This window comes from Arvicola amphibius, chromosome 10, assembly GCF_903992535.2.
Source record: "Arvicola amphibius chromosome 10, mArvAmp1.2, whole genome shotgun sequence".
NCBI lineage: Eukaryota > Metazoa > Chordata > Mammalia > Rodentia > Cricetidae > Arvicola > Arvicola amphibius.
This window is the reverse complement of record NC_052056.1, coordinates 39,746,932-39,770,323: the sequence shown is the minus strand read 5'-3', so window position 1 is coordinate 39,770,323 and position 23,392 is coordinate 39,746,932. Positions and strand designations below refer to the sequence as shown.

Here is a 23,392-nt window from a genome sequence, read left to right as displayed (position 1 = left end):
CAAGAGGCTCGGTGTCCCCACTTGTCACCTCTACTGGTTACAGTCTTTTTATTGTTGTCATTCCTGGGTGTTGTAGGGGTATTTCTTCTGGTTTTAACCTGTGTTGCTCTAACAGTTCTCTTGAGTGTGCTTTCGTATGTTCATTCATCTCTCACATAGGAGCTGGCTCCGCATTAAGACCTGTCGCCTATGTTGAACAAATTTTTGTGGATGGTATCAGATAAGGGTTTATATTCATTTTTCTCATGTGTGAAATTCCAGTTTTCCCAGTGCCATTTTGAAAGGCTATTCTGCCGGGTGGTGGTGGCACATGCCTTTAATCCCAGCATTTAGGAGGCAAAGGCAGGCGGGTCTCTCTGAGTTCGAGGCCAGCCTGCTCCAGGACAGGCTCCAAAGCCACAGAGAAACCCTGTCTAAGGCTCTTCATTCCTCCATTGAGCTGACCCTGATGAGAACAGGAAGGGTTCGCATCACTAACCTCAATTCTGATGTACCGCATGCTATACCATTTATGCCAATATCGGTGTTTGAGTAATGGGGCTTTGTGAACATTTTATCATTTAAAGAAGTGTAATTCTAAATGAGTTTTTTAAAAAACATTATTTTGATAGTTCTGGGCATTAATACTGGGTACTAACAGAGTACAATTCTCCACTCAATTTTTCTCAACTTTACTCTTTTTGTTCAATCTATTTATTTTGTCATTCATCACTGTTTTTTAAATTTTTCTTATTTCAATATTTGGACCAGTGTAGGCTTGATTTTTTTAAAGAATTATTTTTACTTAAAAGTTTTTTTTTCCAAATATTTTGATCATGTTTTCCCCATCCTCCAACTCCTCCCAGATCCTTCCCACCTCCCCACACACCCAAATTTATATTCTTCTCACTCAAAAAAAACACAAATACAAAAGTCAAAGCAGACAAACAAAAAACAAAACAATAAGACAAAACCAAAACAAGATGAAACAAACCAGCATTGCTTAGTATTTGAGTGTTATGCCTGCATGTATGTTCTACACCACATGATACCTGATACCTGCAAAAGTCAGAGTAAGGCATCAGATCCTCCTGGAACCGCAATTAAAGATGGTTGCTAGCCACCATGTGGGTGCTGGGAACTGAAACTGGGTCCTCGCCAAGAGGAGCAGGTACTCTTACTGCTGAGCCCTCCCTCCAGCCCCAGCTGTTTTCAAATCAGGAGAAATAGATTACATTGTCAGCACCATACTAAGATAGGAAGGTGTCTTATTGCTGTGAGGAGACACCATGTCCACGGTAACTCTTATAAAGGGAAACGTTTAACTGGGGCTGGCTTACAGTTTCAGAGGGTCAACCCATTATTGTCATGGCGGGCAGCAAAGTGGCATGCAGGCAGACACGGTGCTGGAGAAGTAGCCGAGAGTTCTACATCTTGACTGTAACACGAGGGAATACCAACCCTACAGTGACACACTTCCTACAAGGCCATGCCTATTTCAAGAAGGCCACGCCTCTCAATAGCAATATAGAGCACCACTCTCTATAAGCTTTAGGAGGCCAATCACATTGTAACTACCACAGTGTCTCTTCACAGCAATAGGATACTGACTAAGGCACATGGGAATAAGGCCCAGGGAAACAGGTCCTTTTTGACATTGGCCTCTGCTTGTAAACATAGTCTGTGACATTTTACCCAGTGGTATTTATGTCGTGGTACTTGGTGCACCTGAGTTTTGTGTATATTCATTTTGAATTGTGATACCCTCTTGATTGGCTGCTCCCTTATCACTGATTTATTGTAGAAGGAGCGGCGGACTGCGTCCCGCCACCCAGCTAGCTTTACACCCAAAATAATTACACAGAAACTGTATTCACTTAAACACTGCCTGGCCCATTAGCTCTACCCTCTTAATGGCTAACTCTAACATCTTGATTAGCCCATTTCTAATAATCTGTGTGCCACCACGAAGTGGTGGCTTACCGGGAAGATTCTAACCAGTGTCCATCTTGGGTAGGAGAAGCATGGCGTCTGTCTGCTTGTCTCTGCTTTCTTCTTCCCACAATTCTGTTCTGTCTTCCCCATCTACCTATGTTCTGACCTATCAGGCCAAGCAGTTTTCTTTATTAATTAACCAATGAAAGCAACAGATAGATAGAAGACACTCCTACATCAATTTACCTCCTCGGATCAGTTTTGGTTTGGAGTTTATTTTGCTTGCTTGTTTCCTGGTCCCATTTGCTTGGAATACCCTTCACTATACTTTAACATAGTGTCGATGTTGAAATATGTTTCTTTTTTGGGGGCGGGGGGGGGTTTTGAGACAGGGTTTCTCTGTAGCTTCGGAACCTGTCCTGGAACTAGCTCTTGTAGACCAGGCTGGCCTCGAACTCACAGAGATCCGTCTGCCTCTGCCTCCCGAGTGCTGGGATTAAAGGCATGCGCCACCACCGCCCAGCTAGTTGGTGCCTTTTGATTGGGAAACTGAAACTATTAGTTGAGAATAGTTACTTAAAGGTGTGAATTTAATTCTTATCTCCTTGTTGACTTTATCGTGTTTTCTTCAGCCTCTTTTGCTTAATAACTGTCCCAGCATCATTTTTCTCCCTTAGGTCTCTTGGATGTTATTTTCTCCCCTTTACTCTCCATCTGAAGTATTCCTTCCAGTATCTTCTATAGGGATGGTTTGGTGAGCATACATCTTTTTAGCCTCTTCTTATCCTGAGAACTTTTTCTCTTCTCTTCAGTTACGGCTTTGCTGCACATATTAGTATGGGTTTGCATCTATCACCTTTCTGAACCAGAAATATGTTGCTCTACGGCCTTCTGGTTTTTAAAGCTTCTGTTGAAATGTCAGCTGCAAAAAATGATGATGTGGTCTGTGTCTGTGCTGTAGTGAGAATGTTCACACCCACCCACACTCCCACACTACACCTGGTGTGTGTATGAATACCTACAGTATTCCCAGTGGGGTGAGTACCCAATGAGTGCTCTTGACTCACAGGAAAATGCCCACTGGGACATGACTGCTTCTGTTTTCCCATGTGATGTGGTTGCTATCAGTGAAGTGTCCTAATAAGCCTCCCTGCAGGATGGAGCATTTCCATCTCAGATTCACGTACTAGCAACACTATCTTCTATGAGAAGTGACTCTTGCAAACTACCATGGCACTTGATAATTGTAAAAGTCCCTGGGTTTCAACAATAAGTCTATAGGAGTCCCCAGAGGATTCCGGAAACGTCTTTAGTAATTGTTAGTCATGTTTGAACAAAGTCATTTACTGCACCTGTTTTAACAGTATTCTGCCAGCTGAGTCTATTGCTGGCTTATTACATTATCTGTTGTTTTTATAGTGAATCGAGATTTAGAATAAGAACTTTATTTTAGCCGGGTGGTGGTGATGCATGCCTTCAATCCCAGCACTCGGGAGGCAGAGGTAGGTGGATCTCTGTGAGTTTGAGGCCAACCTGGTCTACAAGAGCTAGTTCCAGTTCCAGGACAGATTCCAAAGCTGCAGAGAAACCCTGCCTCAAAAAGAAAAAAGAAGAAAGAAAGAAAAGAAAAGAAAAAAAAGAACTTTATTTTGTGTGTAAAACGGTTTCTTTTTAAAAAAAGAAAAGAAAAAGGTGTTGGCCTCTCATGTCTTTCAACACACCATTTTAGTTTTGTGTCATGTCACACTACCTATGATGTAAGGAGTTTCTTTTCTGGTCCATCTTTTGTTCTGTAGGCCTTACACCTGGACAGGCATCTCTCTCCAGAGATTTGGTTAATTTTCTTCTGTGGTTTTATTGAAAATATTTTCTCTGCATTTGACATGGAATTCTTCTTCTCTGCCCATAATTCAAAAGTTCCATCTTTTCATGGTGTCCCAAAATCTTATATGTACCATGCATGCATTGTATTTTCTTTTTAATGTACATTGGTGTTCTGCCCACATGTATGTCTGTGTGATGGTGTCGGATCCCCTGGAACTGGAATTACAGACAGCTGTGAGCTGCCGTGTGGGTGCTGGGAATTGAACCCAGGTCCTTTGGAAGAGCAGCCACTGCTCTCAACTGCTGAGCTGTCTCTGCAGCCCCTGTGTCTTGCTTTTTAAATTGTTCACTATCTCTGGTGATCCAGTTCCTGTCCCTGGGACTCTGACTCCCACACAATCTCGTCTATTGTTGAGACTTTCCATTAAGCTTTTATTTAACTCATTCGATTTTTCATCCCAAGCTTTATTTCATCTTGGGTTTTCTTTACTGTTTTTAACAATTTACTGGATTCTGTTTTCATATCCTGCATTGTCTTCACTCATTCATCTGTTTGTGTTCTCTTGAATTTATTGAGGAATTTATTCCTGGTCTCTTTAATTTCATTCTGGTGTCTCTGAATTCTTTCAAAATATTTACAGCTGTTCTTTTATGGTCCTTGTCTGGAATTTCGTCTAAATTGTTTTATTGAAGTTTCTTTCTATTCCTTTGGAGGAGACAGTATATCTTGGGTTTTACTGTTGCCTAGGGTTTTAAAATTCAAGTTATGCAACCTTCACTTTGTGACTTTTCGTGTCCGCCTACATTTTGTGTTTGAGTATGCTTGATGTTAACCCTTGATTGGTAGTTTAATCTTGGGGTCGTTTGGTGTTCTTTGGTGGGGGTGGGGCCCATATTGGATAGGGGAAAGTGTGGCCTTAAAACCCCACAAGTGGGTATCCTGGGGGGTGAGCCCCACTCAGGTCCTGATGCTCTGGGAACAGGCTCCATGTGGGTTCTGAAGCGTTTGTGGTTAAGATGCTGGAGGGGGGGGGAGATATGGTTCTAATCTCATTAGAACAAAATCTCATTCAGGTCCCAAGATACAGGGCAATGTGTTTTATGTGGGTTCTAGCGATGGGCTGAGGAAGATGGAACTAATGGCCTGAGATGCTGGGAGTCAGGATGACTAAGGAAGGGAGAAGGAGCCTCTAACCCAGGGTGTGAACTCTGCGCAGATCCTACAATGTGGAGAACAAGCCCCATCCTTCGGAGCTGGGAGTAAGACTGCTGGTGGAAGGAGACATGACCTCACATCTGCAAATCGGCCTCTACTGCGGTAGTCTGGAGATACTGGAAAACGGACTCCACGTCTGTCCTGAGAGATCAAGGCTATGTCCATCCTGAGAGACCAAGGCTATGATGCCGGAGGAAGGTGATGTGGTCTCTAACCTGGCGAGCTAGCTCCAGTGATGTCCGCGGAGCGGGGGAGGGAGTTCCACACCCCTCCTGAAATGCTGGGGTCGGGGGTAGGGTAACCTCTAGGGAGGGAAAGTCATTCAGGTCTTGAGGTGCTTTGGAGAAAAGTCTATTCAGATTATTAATACAGTGTCGCTGTCCCCAGGGCCCCCCTTTTGTGTTTCATTTTGAAAAGGATCTCTTTGTAATCTCAGGCAGATGCCAGGCAAGTGCCATTACACCAGGCTCATTTTCTCATTGTGCCTGCTGTTTAACTTCTGGGTTGTTTCGTGGCGGGTTCTTTATCTAGTCTAGATATTCATCTACTGTCAGTTAAATAGTCTGCAAATATTCTCCCTCTTCTAAAAATTTCTTTTCTGTCCTCTGCTCCTGGCTTCAAAGGGGAAGAGGAGGCGCAAGTTCTCCTTGGCTTATCATCCAGAAGGTGACAGACAGGCTGGGGGAGTCTGAAGTGCTGGGGTAATAGCTTTTGGGAAGGGAGACCCTGTTTACTCAGGAAACTGTGCCCATCTGACTCAGTGGAACTGGGGAATAGGTGATGCCGTCTCCTCAAGGTTAGTTGGTCTTCAACTGCCAACTTGACACAAATCTAGAGACACCTGGGAAGAAGGAACTGTTAGATCAGGATTGATAGAGGCAACTTGGAAATAAAAGGAAAAGGGGATTTGGGGGTGGGAAGGAGGGAGCTTTGGGGATGGACCATTCCTGCTGTCAGTTCCTCTGCAGTCTCTGTGTAAATACCAACCTAGGTATGTTGATCTTACCAGAGCTTCCAGGGTGCTAACAGCTAGTAGGAGTTATTAGTCAAATCAGCTTTCCGGTCTTGATTTTCTCAGCCAGCCTGGCTATGAGGTGATTAACCCTTCAGGAACCTCACCAGAAGAATTGCTTCTTCAGATTGAGATTAGCCTGTAGGACATTTTCCTTATAACTGATGCAGTGGCGCCCAGTGCCATCTCTAGGCAAGGGGGTGGGGGCGGGGCTATGTAAAAGAGGCAGCTGACCCTGAGCCTGGGAGCAGGACGGTAAGCAGCGTCCAGTCAGCAGACCATGAGCCGAGCGTTCCGTCACGGTTTCTGCCTGACATCCCTTGATGAGGAACCTGCAGGATGAAATAAACTCCTCCTCTAAACCGCATGGTGATCAGGTGGCAGTGGGAAGACACGGGGAAGGAAAGTCAGTTTGTCCTTTTACCCAGACGGCTTCATCTTTCTTACCTCATCCTCTCCAATTGCCCTTTGTCGGTGAGGCCTGAAAGTGAGCATATCAAGGGAAATACAAAACAGACCTGGGGAGGCATCCTGTGCCCTTATCTTTCCATATATTACTTTTATTTGACTATCCAGATTTTAGATTTCGGGGTATTTACTTCTATGGGATCCTTTACCTGTTTGTTTCTCTGCGTATGGGATGAGGACTTCAGAGTGCTCTCCTCCAGTGAATGGGATCTTAAATCCCTGTTCCCCCATCCCTGTCTACAACTCAACTCTGGGGGACTAGGGTGGAGGAAACGGCACATTTCCTGAGGGCAGTTTCCATGCTTATAAATAGTTTTCAGCATCTAGGGCATAAGTGTCTCTCTGTTTAACCAGAGCGCTATACATAAGTGTCTCTCTGTTTAACCAGAGCGCTATATTACGTAACTCTCAGCACCATTTATTTAAGATGTATTGTCTACTAGTGATGAATTGTTGGGTGATAATTTCTTGTTCTAATAGCAGGCCATCTCTAGGTTGAAACAATAAGTATGTATGCATACATACATACATACATGCGTGCATGCATACATGAAGCAAACCCCAGAAGCCATGCTCTCCACTCCAGCTGTTTCTAAAACTGATCTTTTACATTTACATTTTAAGAAAATTTTACATTACATTTTCCTAGAAAAAGAGAATAGCCACTTTCTGGACCTTTAAGAAATACAATCTAACCATTTAACCATCCTTTAAATGCAAGATATTAGCTCTCTATTTTGTAAATCCTGGACCATGATTTTTTTTCTTTCTAAAAAATTAACATTTGAAAGCCTCAGACCCAAATCATCCATCCTTCCTATAAGGTCAAAATTAACATTTCAAGTAGTTAACAGTTATGCTTGAGGTAAAGTGCTGTGTAGCCAGTTTTTCTTCAGTTCCAAATTCTACAGTTAAATGCTAGCAAGAAAACACAAATGATAGTTCCAATATGTTACTGTAGTCCCAAATCCTTACACACACACACATACACACACACACACACACACACACACACACACACACTTTTAATTATGCATGCCGGGAACAATATTTTTTATTGGTAACTTTAAATTTTTTACTATTTATTTATTTAGTCCTGGAACTCGCTTTGTAGACCAGGCTGGCTTTGAACTCACAGAGCTCCGCTTGCCTTGCCTCGTGAGTGCTAGAAATAAAGCTGTGCACCACCACCTCCCAGCTAAACTTAAATTTTTAAACATATTTTATTTTTATTTATTCTTTGAGAATGTACTACCTGTATACAAAGTATTTTTCATTATATGGCCCTCTTCCCTTTTCCCAGAATCTCTCTCAGACTCCCTGACCTTGCACTGTCTCTGTAGTGATTGATTTCAGCGTGAGAGGGTCCCTTGGCAGGTGAGGACGATGGAGACAAAGTCGCCCTAGAGAGGAGGGAGGGAGGGAGAGAGAGAGAGAGAGAGAGAGAGAGAGAGAGAGAGAGAGAGAGAGAGAGAGAGAGAGAGAGAGAGAGAGAGAGAGAGAGAGAGAGAGAGAGAGAGAGACAAAAGAAACAAAAACCTGTCTCTTCAGAAAAACCGCTGAATAGGAAGAATGAGGGGGTAGGGAGGAAAGAAGGAAGGGAGGGAGAGGGAAGGAGTAGACGGGACTTGGCTCTTAAAGGGACCTTTGCACCTGCGTACTGACTAGGACCCTGGGCTGGCCAGAGTAATGCCTGGGCGCATCCTACCAGATGACAGGGCAGGCCAGCATAATGCCTGAATTCTAACAGCCCCCCCCCTTTCAAAATCATGTTCTCTTTTTAATTTTTTGATAACTCCTTGAGTCCATTTAGTGCTACTATTATTGGACTTGAAGGTCACAACCTGTGCCCCAAGTCAGGTCCAGCCATCCCAAAAGTGGAAAACAGAATAAGATTTATTCAATGTGGCCATAACGGGGAGAGAAACAAGACCTAGGAACTCAAGTCCGTCCTAAAGTGAGCTCAGTCTAGACAGAGGATCAAGGACGTGCACAGGTACGCAGCGTCACAGTGTGGTCCATGAGCGACCCACCATCATCTGGGCTGCAGTCTCATCCTAAAGCTAGAACTGTATACAATCTCTTTCGGGAGACAAGCCAGCCCTAGTCATCGTGGTTCTGCCCCACAGCCTCCTGCACCGCCCTTCTTTCTCCCAGCATGAGAGTTTAGGAAAATTCCCATTTGTTCGGAGTCCGTTGTTTTAATAATCTGAGGCCAGATTAAGAAACACCCATATCAACAGGGCAGTGGCGGCGCACACCTTTAATCCCAACACTCAGGAAGCAGAGGCAGGCGGATCTGAGTAATAGGTTTTCTGCAAGCTGAGAATTCACGCCCCAGAAGTAAGGCAGGGAGATGATATAGGTTGTTGGTGAGCGGTGGTGACGTGTATGGTGAAAAGCTAACCGCTGTAAAAGGGACGTGGGCTGCTGGGGATCTAGGTGGTTGGAAACTCAGTGGAGGAAGCTGCCATAGCTGCCAAGAATTCAGAACTGGGCTTTTTGGTGCCTTCCCTTTGTTCGGAGACTCTCTGAACGACAAGGTTTCGAGGGACAGAAATGGGTTTTACCCGGATCATGCAGGGGTAAACTGGAGATTCCAACTGAACATTGACTTTGGGGCCAGCCTGGTTTACAGAGAGAGCTCCAGGAAAGCCAGGACAGTTACACAGAGAACCCCTGTCATAAAAAAACAAAACAAAAACAACCACCAAATCTCTTTGGAACATCTTCATTTCTGCCCAGTCTATTACACTACCAGCATGTGTGCACGGAGGCGTGGGAGCATCTACTGGAATTTGGGTGGACCAGCAGGGGTCGCACTCCTGAATAAAACTGACATTTCTCCTTCAGCAGTCATCAACTGTCAATAGCGCCTCAATTTCAAAATCATCAACAACAACAAAAAACAAAAACAAAAAAACCCCAGCGGTTTGCTACTCAGTTATCTTCAGGAACTCCAGAACAATTTTGGCCCCATGCTTCTTTAAACACAAAATGACACAGAAACAAATATATTAAAACAAAATGTACTTTTAGATAAACCATCGTAAATTTACAAAGACTAGTCAGCTAAAATTTTCCCAGGGGGTCCCCGAGACAACACAAACTAGTATTGTCTAAATCGTGATGGTGTGACAGCCAAGGAGCTTTCTCAGCTCTTGATGCTTTCACCAGCGGAGCCAGGGTACCAGGTAATTAACAGTCACCAAAGACACCAACACCAGTGTTTTCCAAGTCTGTTGTCTCGTGTCTTAAGAGAACAAGGAAATGTGGGTAGAAATGAGCAAAGCACACAGAGATTTATTAAGAAAAAACGAGCTAGAACTCCTGAGAATGGAGGTATTCCCAAGGCTGCAGTATCACAGTGATCTTTTAAGACAGAAACTGGGGTTATATTTTGGTTTTCTGTTTTCATTTTTGAGGTTGGCAATTTTTGAGTTCACCCTGGGCAGAGCCAGTAAGTGGCCTACACCCCCCTTTGCATGCACCCTTGGCTAATCAGAGAAGTGATCCTGCACTTCTTCTATAGCAGGGGAGAGGCCACTCATCACGGTCACCTTCACCCACCTGTTCTGCAGACTCTGTTACTCATTTTGTAGATTATTCACTGAGTCACTTCCTGTGTGATTAGCTCATGATTTACAATGGGACCCACCCTTACTTCCTGTGGAGAGCTACTGACCATCTCAACGGTAGAGAGAGACTCAACATCTTTGTTTCTCTGGGTCCTGAGTTGGTTCACAGAACCCAGTGGCTCAAAAGACCAACACACTTAACCTTCCCTATCATCTGGCAGATGCCTAACTGGCTCAAAGGAAAGTCCAAGTAGACAGAATTTGCCATGCAAACAGCACAACAGTCCACATGGCTCACTCAAGAAAACACTAAACAGTTCAGAAGAACCTCCAGGCCAAATGGAAGGCAAAACCCAATGTGCACTGATCAGAGAGAATTTATCAAGGATTAATATTTCTTGAGAGCAGAAAACAGAGTCCAGACATTTATTTCCCTGCTTATAAAATGGGGTATAGAGTAGCTGATGCTGGTTGAAATGGGAAGGTTTTGTTTTTGTTTTTGTTGTTTTTTTTTTTTTTGGAAAGTTTCCTGCAAAGAAACAATTGTGATCCAGGCTCTACTCTCACTGGTTGTCTGGTATTCAATTGAAAATCCTTGGGGGCAGTGTCCTTTCTCTCTTTGTGGAATTTTGGGCTATATCACACCTAAAAAGCCACCACCCTCCCCTGATCTCCCCAGCCCCCAGAAATAATATTGAATGCTAGTCTTTCACATGAGTTGGTCCCCTTTCCACCCTGTGATCAACTCATGACACTCTCAGTCCATTCAGTGACTCCGTAATCCACTCCAGACATCATCCTCTTTGCTCATTTATTCCTTCAATAATAGCCTTTTCTTTCCCATATTTTGGGTTAAGTGTTCTTCCTAGAGTCCCTACTATGCATAAAAATGCAGTGGTTACATCTTTCTTAACAACAATTCAAATAATAACCTACACTTTTTTTCCCCATGGGATGTCAGGTCCTGCGTCAAACCCAAATGTGAGCTTTACTCAAAAGGCTGTGTTCCCAGTATGTCCCTGTACAAAGCCTTCATTTCCTGTGCTTTTTTTTTTTTTTCAGGTCTAGTCCAAGACACACAGATGCAAATCTGGAGATGAGACCTAAAGAAAGTTGGAGCCATGTGAACCTTGTACGCCGTGAAGAAGCAGATTCTGTCTCAGAAAAACCCACCATCAATGTAGATGAGGAAGATGGCGGTCTCCAGATCTGCCGCGTATGTGGGGACAAGGCCAATGGCTATCACTTCAATGTCATGACATGTGAAGGATGCAAGGGATTTTTCAGGTATGATCACCCATCAGTTTTCACATTTGCCAGCACTTACAGACTGGATCACATCTAACATGGCTTTTCCCATTAATTGTTTGGGTGATGTCTCAAGGCCTCAGCTTGATCTGATGTCTAGGGTCATTGTATGGGCTAATGGCCCACCCAAAGCCCTCGTAAATGTTCTAAGACACACATGTCTACATCAGAGGAATCCTCTTCAAGTCTTCTTTGATCTACTACCCAGGAAAACATCATTTCCATTAAGGTGACACTTTATTCCTCTGTATATTCTTGAGTAAAATGAAAGGATAGTAAAAAGTTAAAATAACTCTCATATGGTAGTTATTAAATAAAAGTCATAAAATAAATCAAAACTAAGATAATTTCATCTAGAAACAAATTCTTTTAAAAAGACCAAAAACAAAACAAAACAACCCCCCCCCCCCAAAAAAAACAGCCTAATGCAAGAGAGAAAAAAACCCTACTTCACAGCATGTTAGGTCTGGACAAAAGGGTCACCATCAGAAGAAGAAGGACAGAAAGATTCATGACAGCTTGGCAAAGCCACAGTGGCTCAGATCCGAGGTGGAAGGGAAGGCAGGAAGCAAGATGTGAAGAAACAGCTCCAGTTCACCTCCAGGAAGGGAAGGGCTTTGCAGTTCTCGCCCCAAGGCCACACTTGGGACAGTCAAACATTCCCATGACCGACAGATGGGTAACTTTTTCTAGGGAGACCTCAACAAACATCTGTTCACTACAGATAGTCTGCCAACAATGCACCAAGACGTATTCTAGCCAGTCTACCTTGGAGAACTGCGGGAGGCCGCATACAGCATATGGCAATTGATGATTCAGGTGTCGACCCCTCAGACTCTGTCTTTCAAGGCTTACAGGACCACTGACTCTGAAAACGGGCATCCATAAATTCTCTCATGTGCAACTTCACTCCTTCCCTAGTAGCTTTGGGTACTTTCCTACTGCTTGCATGTTTATTTCATGAAATATTCCATCAGCTGGGCACAGATTTCTGTGGGTGGTATATGTATACACACAAACACACACACACACACACACACACACATACATACTGGGACACGCCTCATAACGGTCCCATGAGGAGGACTACAGACACCTAAAAGCCTGCCTTTCTAACTACACATAATTAGCTCATAATCACCTCAGAACAAGTTCAACTAGACTAAAGACTTTTTGTGAAAAGAAAACTTTATAGCTTACAGAAGGTAGAGTCACAGATGTCTACCAAGATTACTAGAAAAGCATGCCTATTCTTTGCTTGCCAGTCTGTTAACTAAAGACCTGTGCCTGAAAGTTTATCTCACCTTTGAACCCTTATGTTGCCATGGCAATGGCTCTGCCCTTATCGCTTAGCCTAAGCAAAGTGCTTCTGACCAATAAGAACTAACACTGGTATCTCTTCTCGGGTGCTTCAAGCCCAGGGAGAGGAAGAACTTCTAGACTAGATTTTAGAGACGAGACTAGAGAAAGAAGCTGGCAGAAATGAGCAGAAATGTAAAAGGATAAAGAATGTAGGAAAAACGAGAATGTAGGGAAACGAAGAAGAGAAAGAAAAAGAATGTAACAAAGAATTGGAATTGGGATTAGAATTGAGATGAAGAACTAGAGTTAAGAAATTATAGACAGGGGGCTGGAGAAATGGCTCAGCGGTTAAGAGCACTGTCTGCTCTTCCAGAGGACCGGGGTTCAATTCCCAGCATCCACATGGCAGCTCACAACTGTCTGAAAATCCAGTTTCAGGGGATCTGACACCTTCACACCAATGCACATAAAATAAACATAAATAAATCTTAAAAATAAAGCAGTCTTTAAAAAAAGAAATTATAGATAATTAGGACAGAGAACAATAAAGAACACAGGAATAAAAGCTACAGATAAACCCTGTCTTGGGGAAAAAAACACATGAATAGAAAGAAGGTGTACAAGAAGATTCTTTTTCTGTAAATCTCAGATTTTAGTTCCTACACTTCTTGTGGTGTCTCTTTCTGGACCCTGAGTGAAACTTTTAAGGAGGCTCTTGGAAGTTTTCAATAGAGAACCAATGGGTGACTCGGGCCGACACATCCCTGAAACGCATCACCCAGGTACTGGGGAGGGTACAGAGAAGCTTCCTTATTGATATTTCTCTGCACAACTTGGTTGCCCTAGTGCAGTTAATGAGATCCTGGCCCTCTCCACTGTGGGATTAATGCCATACTGGAACTGCTGGCTCAGGTGATTTTTGTCACGCCCCTCCTCCCTCCAACCCTCTGAATGGCTGGTGACACAAAGGGACCCTGAAGTTCTGCAAGACACGACTGTGTAGCCTGTCCTACAAAGATCTTTCTTAGGTGGCTCAAATGCTTCTTTCTGTACCAAATCTATACTGCACCTCCCTCTGATCAAGTTATACAAATGATAGACAACCTGGATAGTATGGGGTACAGACATCCACCGAGACCCCAGGAGACCCAAGAACATCTGTATCTGTTTTAGATTTACAGGCATAGGTTGTAGGATTTTCCCAGTAATACCATCATCTGCCTTAAGCACCTTACCTGGCCATATGTTCCGAAGAATTTGTGCCTTGTGCTAACTGATTTCCCATCCTTATTTCTTTCAATGTACTCTTGTATCTCAGATGGTTTTCCTAACTCCTTGAGACTAACATTCTATCATCTGTGTAGTGAAATCCTCTTTACAGAGGGTAGACAGGATAACAAAGCAAGCACCACTCTGTGACAAACAGTGAGACAAGACTATGGGGGTAATCTTGGGAAGAATGTTTCTGACTGCTCCCTGGAATGCAGGTTGCTCTTGGGATTCAGTAGCTAAGGGCGCAGTGAAGAAAAATGTTGTCGAGGTCCAGGATAACATGACAGGATCCAATCTCTTCTGCTAGTTGTTCTGTCCAAAAAGAGCGATGTTGGGTGCCGTGGCTGCTCAGGGAAGAGGATGGCCTAATTCAGCTCTTCATAATCAACAGTCATTCTCCACCAATCATCTGGCTTCCTCCCAGTCTACACCAGGCTGTTGAGAAGGCCGGAGTAATATCCGCCTTTCCCAATTCTTGATGAAATCAATACTGTTACATACCTTCAGTCCTCGGTGGGCAACTTTACAGGTTCCCATCTTGCCTAACGGGGGAGAAATGCATACTGTAAAGTCCACAGGGTGGAGGGAAGACAAAGACCCACCCCCAGGACAAGCTGACACCCCTGTCTCTGTATCCATCTACTGCTCATGCTATCCCAGTGTTTTGGGGTAGTGCCTGTAATAGGATTCACTTGGCTGTAGACTGCAATTAAACCCAAACGCTTTATACACGAGTAGGCAACCAAGAAACTTAGAATTCAATATGGTGCCTGTGATGTCCATGTACGGCCCTCACTGTGGCCACCATTTGTCACCCCATCAGCAGAGCAGCTGGTCAAGTTCCAATTCCACATCCCCTTCCTACAGTGGGGGCCACCAGTCCTGCTTTATCTCCCATTCCATCTGCCCCGCTTTGGTGCACTGCCATTCAGGTTTTAAAGCCTTCCAGAGACAAGCATGGTGTTTGGCTTTACAACATTCCCACCCCACCCCTTTCCCCCAGAAACCTCTGGCTTGACACAAATACTGCCACATTTGCTTTCATGGGGCCCAGATAGGTCCCACCATTCATTTTCCCCCCTTTCTCCTGTCCATTAATGCTTTAGCACCTTAAGAACCTGATTTTCATGACAGTCTGAATTGTCCAGATCCACCAAAGCCTCTCCTACCCAGTAAAGATCATGTCCCAACCACAAGGCCCAGCAAAGTCACTGAAAAGCCCCAGACCTGCCCTGAGGTCTTTGTAAAGCAACCTCTTAATTTTTGCTTGTTTGTTTGGTTTGGTTTTTGAGGCGGAGTTTCTCTCTGTGTGTGACCTTGGTTATCCTGGAACTCACTCTGTAGACCAGGCTGGCCTCAAACTTACAGAAATCCTCCAGCCTCTGCCTCCCACGTGCTGGGATTAAAGGCGTGCACCACCACTGCTCGGCCTGCCTCTTAATTTCTTAACTCTCACACCAATACATTCTATCCGGCCCTACAAACTGGATACAGAACACTGCCAGTCTCATGCTAATTCTCTCAGTAATTGCTGCCAGTACTCTAATGCCTTCCAGCCCCTGATATTCATGGGGACTTCAGCTGGTGATAACCCCGTGTGTGATGGTCATATGAACCAATCTCTTAGGGACCGGTTCCCTCATATGGCTTCAGCTTACACAGATTTTGCCTCAGAGAATTGGTGGTTGATTGTTTCTCTACTTTTGTCCCACTCAGATTGTTCCTAGTTACTCACACGTCCCACAGCTGCCCAAGCCAGGGTGTGAGAGTATAGGCAGAGTTTTTCTTTTTTCTTTTCTTTATTTTTATTATTTTTATTGCACTATACGTTTTTCTCCGCTCTGCTCCCTTTCTCCTCCTCCCCTTCTACCTTCTCCCATGACCCCCATGTTCCCAATTTACTCAGGAGAGCTTGACTTTTTCTCCTTCCTATTCTAGGGCCCTCTTTGTTGTCTAGTGTCTCTGGGGTTGTGTGGATTGTAGGCTGGTTTTCCTTTGCTTTATGTCTAAAAGCCACTTATGAGTGAATACTTATTATATTTGTCTTCCTGGGTCTGGGTTACCTCACACAATATGATTTTTTTTCTAGATCCATCCATTTACCTGCAAATTTCAAGATGTCATTACTTTTCACCACTGAGTAGTACTTCATTGTGTAACTGTACCACATTTTCTTTATCCATTCTTCAGTTGAGGGGCATCTAGGTTGTTTCCAGGTACTGGCTATTACAAATAATGCTGCTGTGAACATAGGTGAGCACATGTCCTTGTGGTATGAATGAGCTTCCTTTTTTTTATACCCAAAAGTGGTATTGCTGGGTCTTGAGGTAGATTGTTTCCTAATTTCCTGAAAAATGCCATACTGATTTCCAAAGCAGCTATATAAGTTTGCACTCCCACCAGCAATGCAGGAGTGTTCTCCTTACCCCACATCCCCTCCAGCATAAGCTGTCATCAGTGTTTATGATCTTGGCCATTCTGATAAGGTATAAGATGTAATCTCAGAGTTGTTTTGATTTGTATTTCTCTGATGGCCAAGGATGTTGAGCATTTCCTTAGGTGTCTTCAAACCATTTGAGATTTGTCAATTGATAGTTCTCTGTTTAGGTCTGTACTCCATTTTTAAAATTGTATTATTTGTTCTTTTGATGTCAAGTTTCTTGAGTTCTTTGTATATTTTGGAGATCAGTCCTCTGTCCGATGTGGGTTTGGTAAAACTTAATCATTCTGTAGGCTGCCATTTCATCTTGTTGACCGTGTCCTTTGCTTTATGGAAGTTTCTCAGTTTCAGGAGGTCCCATTTATTAATTGTTGTTCTCTCAGTATCTGTGCTACTGGGGTTTTATTTAGGAAGTGATCTCCTGGACCAATGTGTTCAAGTGTACTTCCTACTTTCTCTTCTATGAGGTTCAATATGACTGATTTTATGTTGAGATCTTTGATCCATTTGGACTTGAGTTTTCTGCATGGTGATAGATATGTATCTATTTGAATTCTTCTGTATATTGATATCCAGTTATGCCAGCACCATTTATTGAATATGCTTTCTTTTTTCCATTTTATATTTTTAGCTTCTTTGTCAAAAATCAGGTGTTTGTAGGTGTGTGAATTGATACCTGGGTCTTTGATTTTATTCCATTGGTCCTCCTGTCTGTTTTTGTGCCAATACCAGGCTGTTTTTATTACTATAGCTCTATAGTAGAGTTTGAAGTCAGGGATTGTGATGCCTCCAGAAGTTCCTTTATTGTGCAGGATTGCTTTGGCTATCCTGGGTTTTTTGTTTTTCCATATGAAATTGAATATTGTTCTTTTGGGGTCTGTGAAAAATTTTGCTTGGATTTAGATGGGCATTGCATTGAATCTGTAGATTGCTTTTGCTAAGATTGCCATTTTTACTATGTGAATTCTACCTACCCAAGAGTATGTGAGATCTTTCCATTTTCTGGTGTCTTCTTCAATTTCTTTCTTCAAAGACTTAAAGTTCTTGTCATACAGGTCTTTCACTTGTTTGGTTAGAGTTACCCCAAGCTATTTTATGTTACTTGTGACTCTTGTGATGGGTGATATTTCTCTGATTTCTTTTTCAGCCTGTTTATCATCGTATAAAAGAGGGCTACTGATTTTTTTTTTGAGTTAATCTTGTATCCTGCTCCATTACCAAAGGTGTTTATGAGTTGATCATCTTATTAGATGCTGAAAAAGCCTTTGACAAAATTCAACACCGTTCATGATAAAAAGTCTTGGAGAGAGCAGGGATACAAGCAACATACCTAAACATAATAGGCAGAGTTTTTCATCAGGATCGCCATCAAGTTCTGTCCAGCCAGCCACTCCCAAATAACCACACAGAGATTTAATATTAATATAAATGGTTGGCTGGTAGCTTAGACTTTTTACTAACTAGCTCTTACAAGTTAAATTAATCCACTTTTTAAAATCTAAATTCTACCATGTGGCTCATTACCTCATTTTTCTACATGTACTGCTTCCTCTGCATCTGGCTCACATCCCCTCCAACTTTGCCCTTCTGCCCAGCATTCTCTCAGCCTGGCTTTCACCCAACCTCCTTCTGCAGAGCTATTGGCCAGTAGGCTCTTTATTAAACCAATGAGAGCAACACATCTTCACAGTGTACAAAAGGATTAATCCACAGCATGAGAGACTCTTTCATTTCATGTCTTGTTTTGTTTAAGTCTTTCTCAGTTCACACAGATCCGAGGCAGTGTGTTTCCTGATTATCATGATAAGAATAATGGGTTAATATAAGCTACAAGAGTTAAAAAAAAAAAAGACTTCCTGAAGTGAGCCATTATTAAGGCCTCTTAGTGCTGAGGCACCATGGTGTGATACCCATGAACATACCCCCTAGACTGACAGATGGTCTGAGCCCCTAGAGCTGAGCTCAAGCCTGCCAGTTACAGTGAGTTCAGTCTCTACTTCAGGCCTCCCAGCATGCCCCTGTTCTGTTCCCAGGGTTCCAAACCAGCTTCTCTCATTTCCCGTACTGTTGGACAGAACAAAGAGAGGCCAGGGCCAAGGGACACTAAGGTCATCCAGATGTAGAAATGAAGGGAAACATCCATTTAGGACAGCAGAAGCAGTCCTCGGTAGGAAGCCCAGGATGGCTTGGCTGTGGAGTGGTCTGCCAGAGCCTCTGACATTATGTACTGCCCACTCACAGCTGCCTCTCTGTGAAGGTGGTAGCCCTTCAGCACCCCTCTGGCTGGTGACAAGCTGCAGCAGAGCCCCCCACTCCAATCTCACCCTGAGCTCTGTTCTACAGAGCTTCCAACCTCCCCACCCCAAGCCAATCAGAACCCACTAGAAGGGGAGCTGGGGGAGGGAGGGGACTGCATAGGTCCAGAAGCTGCTGGGAATAGGGCAAGTGAGGGGCGGAGGTGGCAGCGTTTCTCTGGCTCCCTCTTCCAAGTTTGAGAAAACCAGTTAGAAGCACTTCTCCATGGATACCATTAGTAACAAGGTATGAAGACAGATGGGAAGTGATTCGGGAAAGGCCTGCAGCCAGCAGTTGTCTTGTCCTGGAAAGAGGCTCTGGGGCTATAGGTACACATAAAAAGAATGTCTCATTGTCTGCAGAATCATCTCAGAGGTCTCTTCTGAGTCCCAGACTTTGGGGTAGAATGCCAGCCTACACATGTTCTGTAAAATCCCTGATGTGTCTTGTGTCTTGGGCAAGGGCTGGAAAGGCAGGTGGTACGGCCTCTAGCGCCTGACCCAGGAGCTGAGTGCCCTGTAAGAGGCTGCTGCCGGGCAGCTCAGACCCGAAATAACCATACAGATATTGTTTTAATTCAATCACTGCTTGGCCCATTGGCTCTAGCTTTTTATTTGCTAACTCTTACATATTAATTTAACCCATCTCCATTAATCTATGCATCACTACGAGGTTGTGGCCTACCAGCAAAGTTTCAGTACATCTGCCTCCGGGAGGCCCCATGGCTTCTCCCTGACTCTGCCTTTTTCCTCCCAGCATTAAGTTAAGCCGCCCCCCCCCCCCCCCCGCCGCCCCAGCTCTGTTCTGCCCTATCAGGCCAAGCCAGTTTTCTTTATTCATTGATGGTAATCACAGCATACAGAGGGGAATCCTACATCGGTGCCCCTAATGCTCTTTCTTGTCCCACAGAAGAGCTATGAAGCGCAATGTCCGGCTGAGGTGCCCCTTCCGCAAGGGGACCTGCGAGATCACCCGGAAGACACGGCGGCAGTGCCAGGCCTGTCGTTTGCGCAAGTGCCTGGAGAGTGGCATGAAGAAGGAGAGTGAGTGGCGGCAGGGCAGGGGGCTCAAGCTCGGTGGACTGGGACAGGCGCCAGAGAGCTGAGGCACCATGGTACGCCCTGAGCTCGTGTGCATTTGGGAGCCTGTGGGACTTCGGAGATACCGGACATCGGTTCTCTGCTGCAGGAAGTATGGTGGGAGATGCGTGCCAGGGCTGTGTCCTCTTTCCTCTCAGCTGTCCCTGCACAGTTTCTTTAGTCTCCATGTGTAACTCTAGTCCTGGTGGTGTATGGGGGCTGGGGAAGGACGACCCTGACGGGGCACATGTGCTGAACCTGCTTCTTTAACTCACAGTGATCATGTCCGATGCCGCTGTGGAGCAGAGGCGGGCCTTGATTAAGAGGAAGAAGAGGGAAAAGATTGAGGCTCCACCGTCTGGAGGGCAGGGGCTGACGGAAGAGCAGCAGGCACTGATCCAGGAGCTGATGGATGCTCAGATGAAAACCTTTGACACCACTTTCTCCCACTTCAAGAATTTCCGGGTAGGGGCTTAGAGCTGTGACCAATGCCCATGGCTATGCCAGCTCCTCAGTACTGAGACACTTTCCCCGGGTCGCTCATGCTGTGGTGGTCTGCATCACGATTCTCTGAGAACTGGCCAGAAATGGGAAAATCTCAAAATTCTTCCCCTGACCCCAAACTCTGGGGTGAGAAACCCTTTGATCATTCCCCAGCCATCTCAGGTTGGAGAATCTTTACTCTCTGCTCGCAACAGGTAGGAGCCAGGTGAGGGTAGTGGAGGCAGGCATGCTGCCCGTACTGAGGTGTCTCTAGGCTAGGACCGGAAGGGGGATGGCCTGCCGGAATGGTTGTTTGTTGGCTAGCTCTGTCTTCACTCCCAGTGTCACCTTTCCCCCTTCTGGAATTGTCACAAGTAGTTCAGGTGACTGCCCCAGCAAAGAATGGTCTAGCTGCCAGTGTCTGTGTTTCCATTTAAAGCAGTGGTTCTCAACCTTCCCAGTGCTGTGACCTTCTAATACAGTTCATGTGATGCCCCACAACAATAAAATGCTTTACTACTTCATAACTGTAATTTTGCTACTGTTATGAATCGTAATGTAAATATCTGATACACTACCTCCAGGTGAGAGCCACTGATGGACAGCTTCCAAACTCTTACTCTGTCTCCTAGATTAAAAAAGGGGGATGCTTAGGACATACTAGGCAAGGAGGCCTCCCTCACCCTTCACACTGGCCATACAGGGATATAGCTATTCCTTCACAGAACACTGCCTGTCAGACAAGGGCACCTGTGTGCCATGGCTATGATCTTGTTTCTCACATTGCAGCTGGTCACCAGAAGCCTATGTGGGGACATGTCTGTGACAACACACACCCTCCCCTCCTTGCCTCCTGCCCTTTATCCTAGCTGCCTGCGGTGTTTAACAGTGGCTGCGAGCTCCCAGAGTTTCTGCCGGCCTCGCTGTTGGAAGATCCCTGGAGCCAAATCATGAAAGACTCCGTCCCAATGAAGATCTCTCTGAAGCTGCGGGGAGAGGACGGCAGCATCTGGAACTACCAACCCCCCTGCAAGAGCGACGGCAAAGAGATCATCCCTCTGCTGCCACACCTGGCCGACGTGTCAACCTACATGTTCAAGGGTGTCATCAACTTCGCCAAGGTCATCTCCTACTTCAGGTAGGTCCTGAGGGCTGGGCCAATGGGTGTAATCTGCGGTAAAGCCCCACGAACTTGGGAGAAGCTGGGGTCAAAAGACCCTGTGATGTCTCTGCCCCTGGGGGACCATTGCTACTGGGGTACAAAGTCTATATGGCTCCTTAGTTCTGTTGCTGAGGGACAGCCAGCTTTCCCATTTTGGAATGGGAACTGATCTTAGCAACCTTGTAGGGTGTCTTAGTTAGGGTTTCTATTGCTGTCAAGAGACACCACGACCATGGCAACTCTTATAAAGGGAAACATATAATTGGGTGGCTTATAGTTCAGAGGTTCAGGCCATTGTCATCATGGTGGGGCATGGGGTATACAGGCAGACACGGTGCTGGAGAGGCAGCTGAGAGTTCTACATCTTGCCCAGGCAACAGGAAGTGAACTGAGACACTGGGTGGTATCTTGAGCATAGGAGACCTCAACATCTGCTCCCACAGTGCGACACTTCTTCCAGCAAGGCCACACTCTAGTAGTGCCACCCCCTATGAGCTTATGGGGACCAATCACATTCAAGCTACCACACAGGGCTGATGAAATTAAAAAACAAAACAAAACAAAAAACTCTGAAGAACATTTCCCCATGAGGACAGAAACCATAATTGGACATTTGCAGACTAAAAGTTGAGTTGGAAGGAAAAGGAGGGAAGTAGTACCTAGAAGAGAGATGTGGGGTTTCCAGCTGTGGGATATCAAGTAGACCATGGGGAAGGGTAGCCGCTCCTGTAATCCACAGACCACATCTCCCGAGAGCTGGGCATGGAGACAATGACCATGACAAATGGTGTCAGCAAGAGAACCTGGGATCTGATGGAGTAGGAACCAGCACTCCATAACATACAGTCTGTGGTGCTAGGGGTGATGCCCGGTGTCCTCCACCTTGCCTTGCCCAATGTGGGCAAGTAGGGATGAATTACACACACAAGGAGCACACTGTCAGGCAGAGAGCAGATCGCAGGAGTGGGACACCAGGTCTTCATTACTGAAAACAGCTAGGAACATGTATTACATTCAACATCAGGTAGCAGCTCTTTCCAGTGCAAGGTGTGATATGTGTAGGAATTTGCTCTCTAGAAACACTTCTGGGAAGGGAAGACACTTCTTGACCTGAAAAGTCACCAGGATATACTTAAAGGGGCAATCATTGCAGGCAGGCACACAGAGGCAAAAGTTTATGAGGCTAACGAGGAAGACCCAAGACATTAAATGTTGTTCAGAGGCTGACTAGGGTGTTGGAAGAGACAGGGCAGTCTGCAAGGGTCCTGGACACAGAGCTAAGGAAGCATGGAGTGTTCCCTGAGGTGGAGAGAAGACCTCAGTGGGTAAAGTAGCCTGATGGCCTGGATGATGAGGGAGAGATATTGGAGGTAACTTGGAAGGAACTGCATCCTTGGAAGGAGGCTGTTCCATCTCTCTCCCAACTTTTGGATTATGAGCTGGGGACTGGTACCATTCTGTGGACAGTCCGCCTAGGAGCTGTCATCACCTCCTGTCCTTACTGCCAGGGACCTGCCTATTGAGGACCAGATTTCCCTGCTGAAGGGAGCCACTTTTGAGATGTGCCTACTGAGGTTCAACACGATGTTCGACATAGAAACTGGAACCTGGGAGTGCGGTCGGCTGGCCTACTGCTTCGAAGATCCTGATGGTGCCCGAGAGATGCCTGGCAGAGGGAGGGAGGGAGACAACAGCCAAGGGAGACTGGGTGATGAGGGAAGCCTGAGTTCTTGAGGCAGGCTCCTGAGGTGCTGGATGTCTACCCTATACTCACCCCCAGGTGGCTTCCAGAAACTTCTCTTGGATCCAGTGATGAAATTCCACTGCACGCTGAAGAAGTTGCAGCTACACAAAGAGGAGTATGTGCTGATGCAGGCCATCTCCCTCTTTTCCCCAGGTGACGCCCCCCCCCCCAGCTGCTGGCCCCTTCAGTCATCTGCAGGAGGCTGCCAGGCCCCCTTGCTGCCCTGCCCAGGGAAGGGCTCAGCCACCATAAGCTTTGCTTCCCACTGTACAGGCAGACTGCAGTCTTCTGTCTT

At 45.2% G+C, this 23,392-nt stretch overlaps 1 protein-coding gene across 1 annotated transcript in view; it reads left to right on the top strand.

Moving 5' to 3' along the window:
• Nr1i2 (nuclear receptor subfamily 1 group I member 2) overlaps positions 1-23,392 on the top strand; it is a 39,105-nt gene that overhangs the window by 13,341 nt on the left and 2,372 nt on the right. The window contains exons 2-8 of the mRNA XM_038345721.1: positions 4,956-5,152; positions 11,075-11,299; positions 19,539-19,672; positions 19,986-20,173; positions 21,061-21,329; positions 22,862-23,004; positions 23,134-23,250. Of these exons, the coding sequence (XP_038201649.1) occupies positions 5,112-5,152; positions 11,075-11,299; positions 19,539-19,672; positions 19,986-20,173; positions 21,061-21,329; positions 22,862-23,004; positions 23,134-23,250 (1,117 nt within the window). The 5' untranslated portion in view covers positions 4,956-5,111. The remainder of the gene's footprint in view (positions 1-4,955; positions 5,153-11,074; positions 11,300-19,538; positions 19,673-19,985; positions 20,174-21,060; positions 21,330-22,861; positions 23,005-23,133; positions 23,251-23,392) is intronic.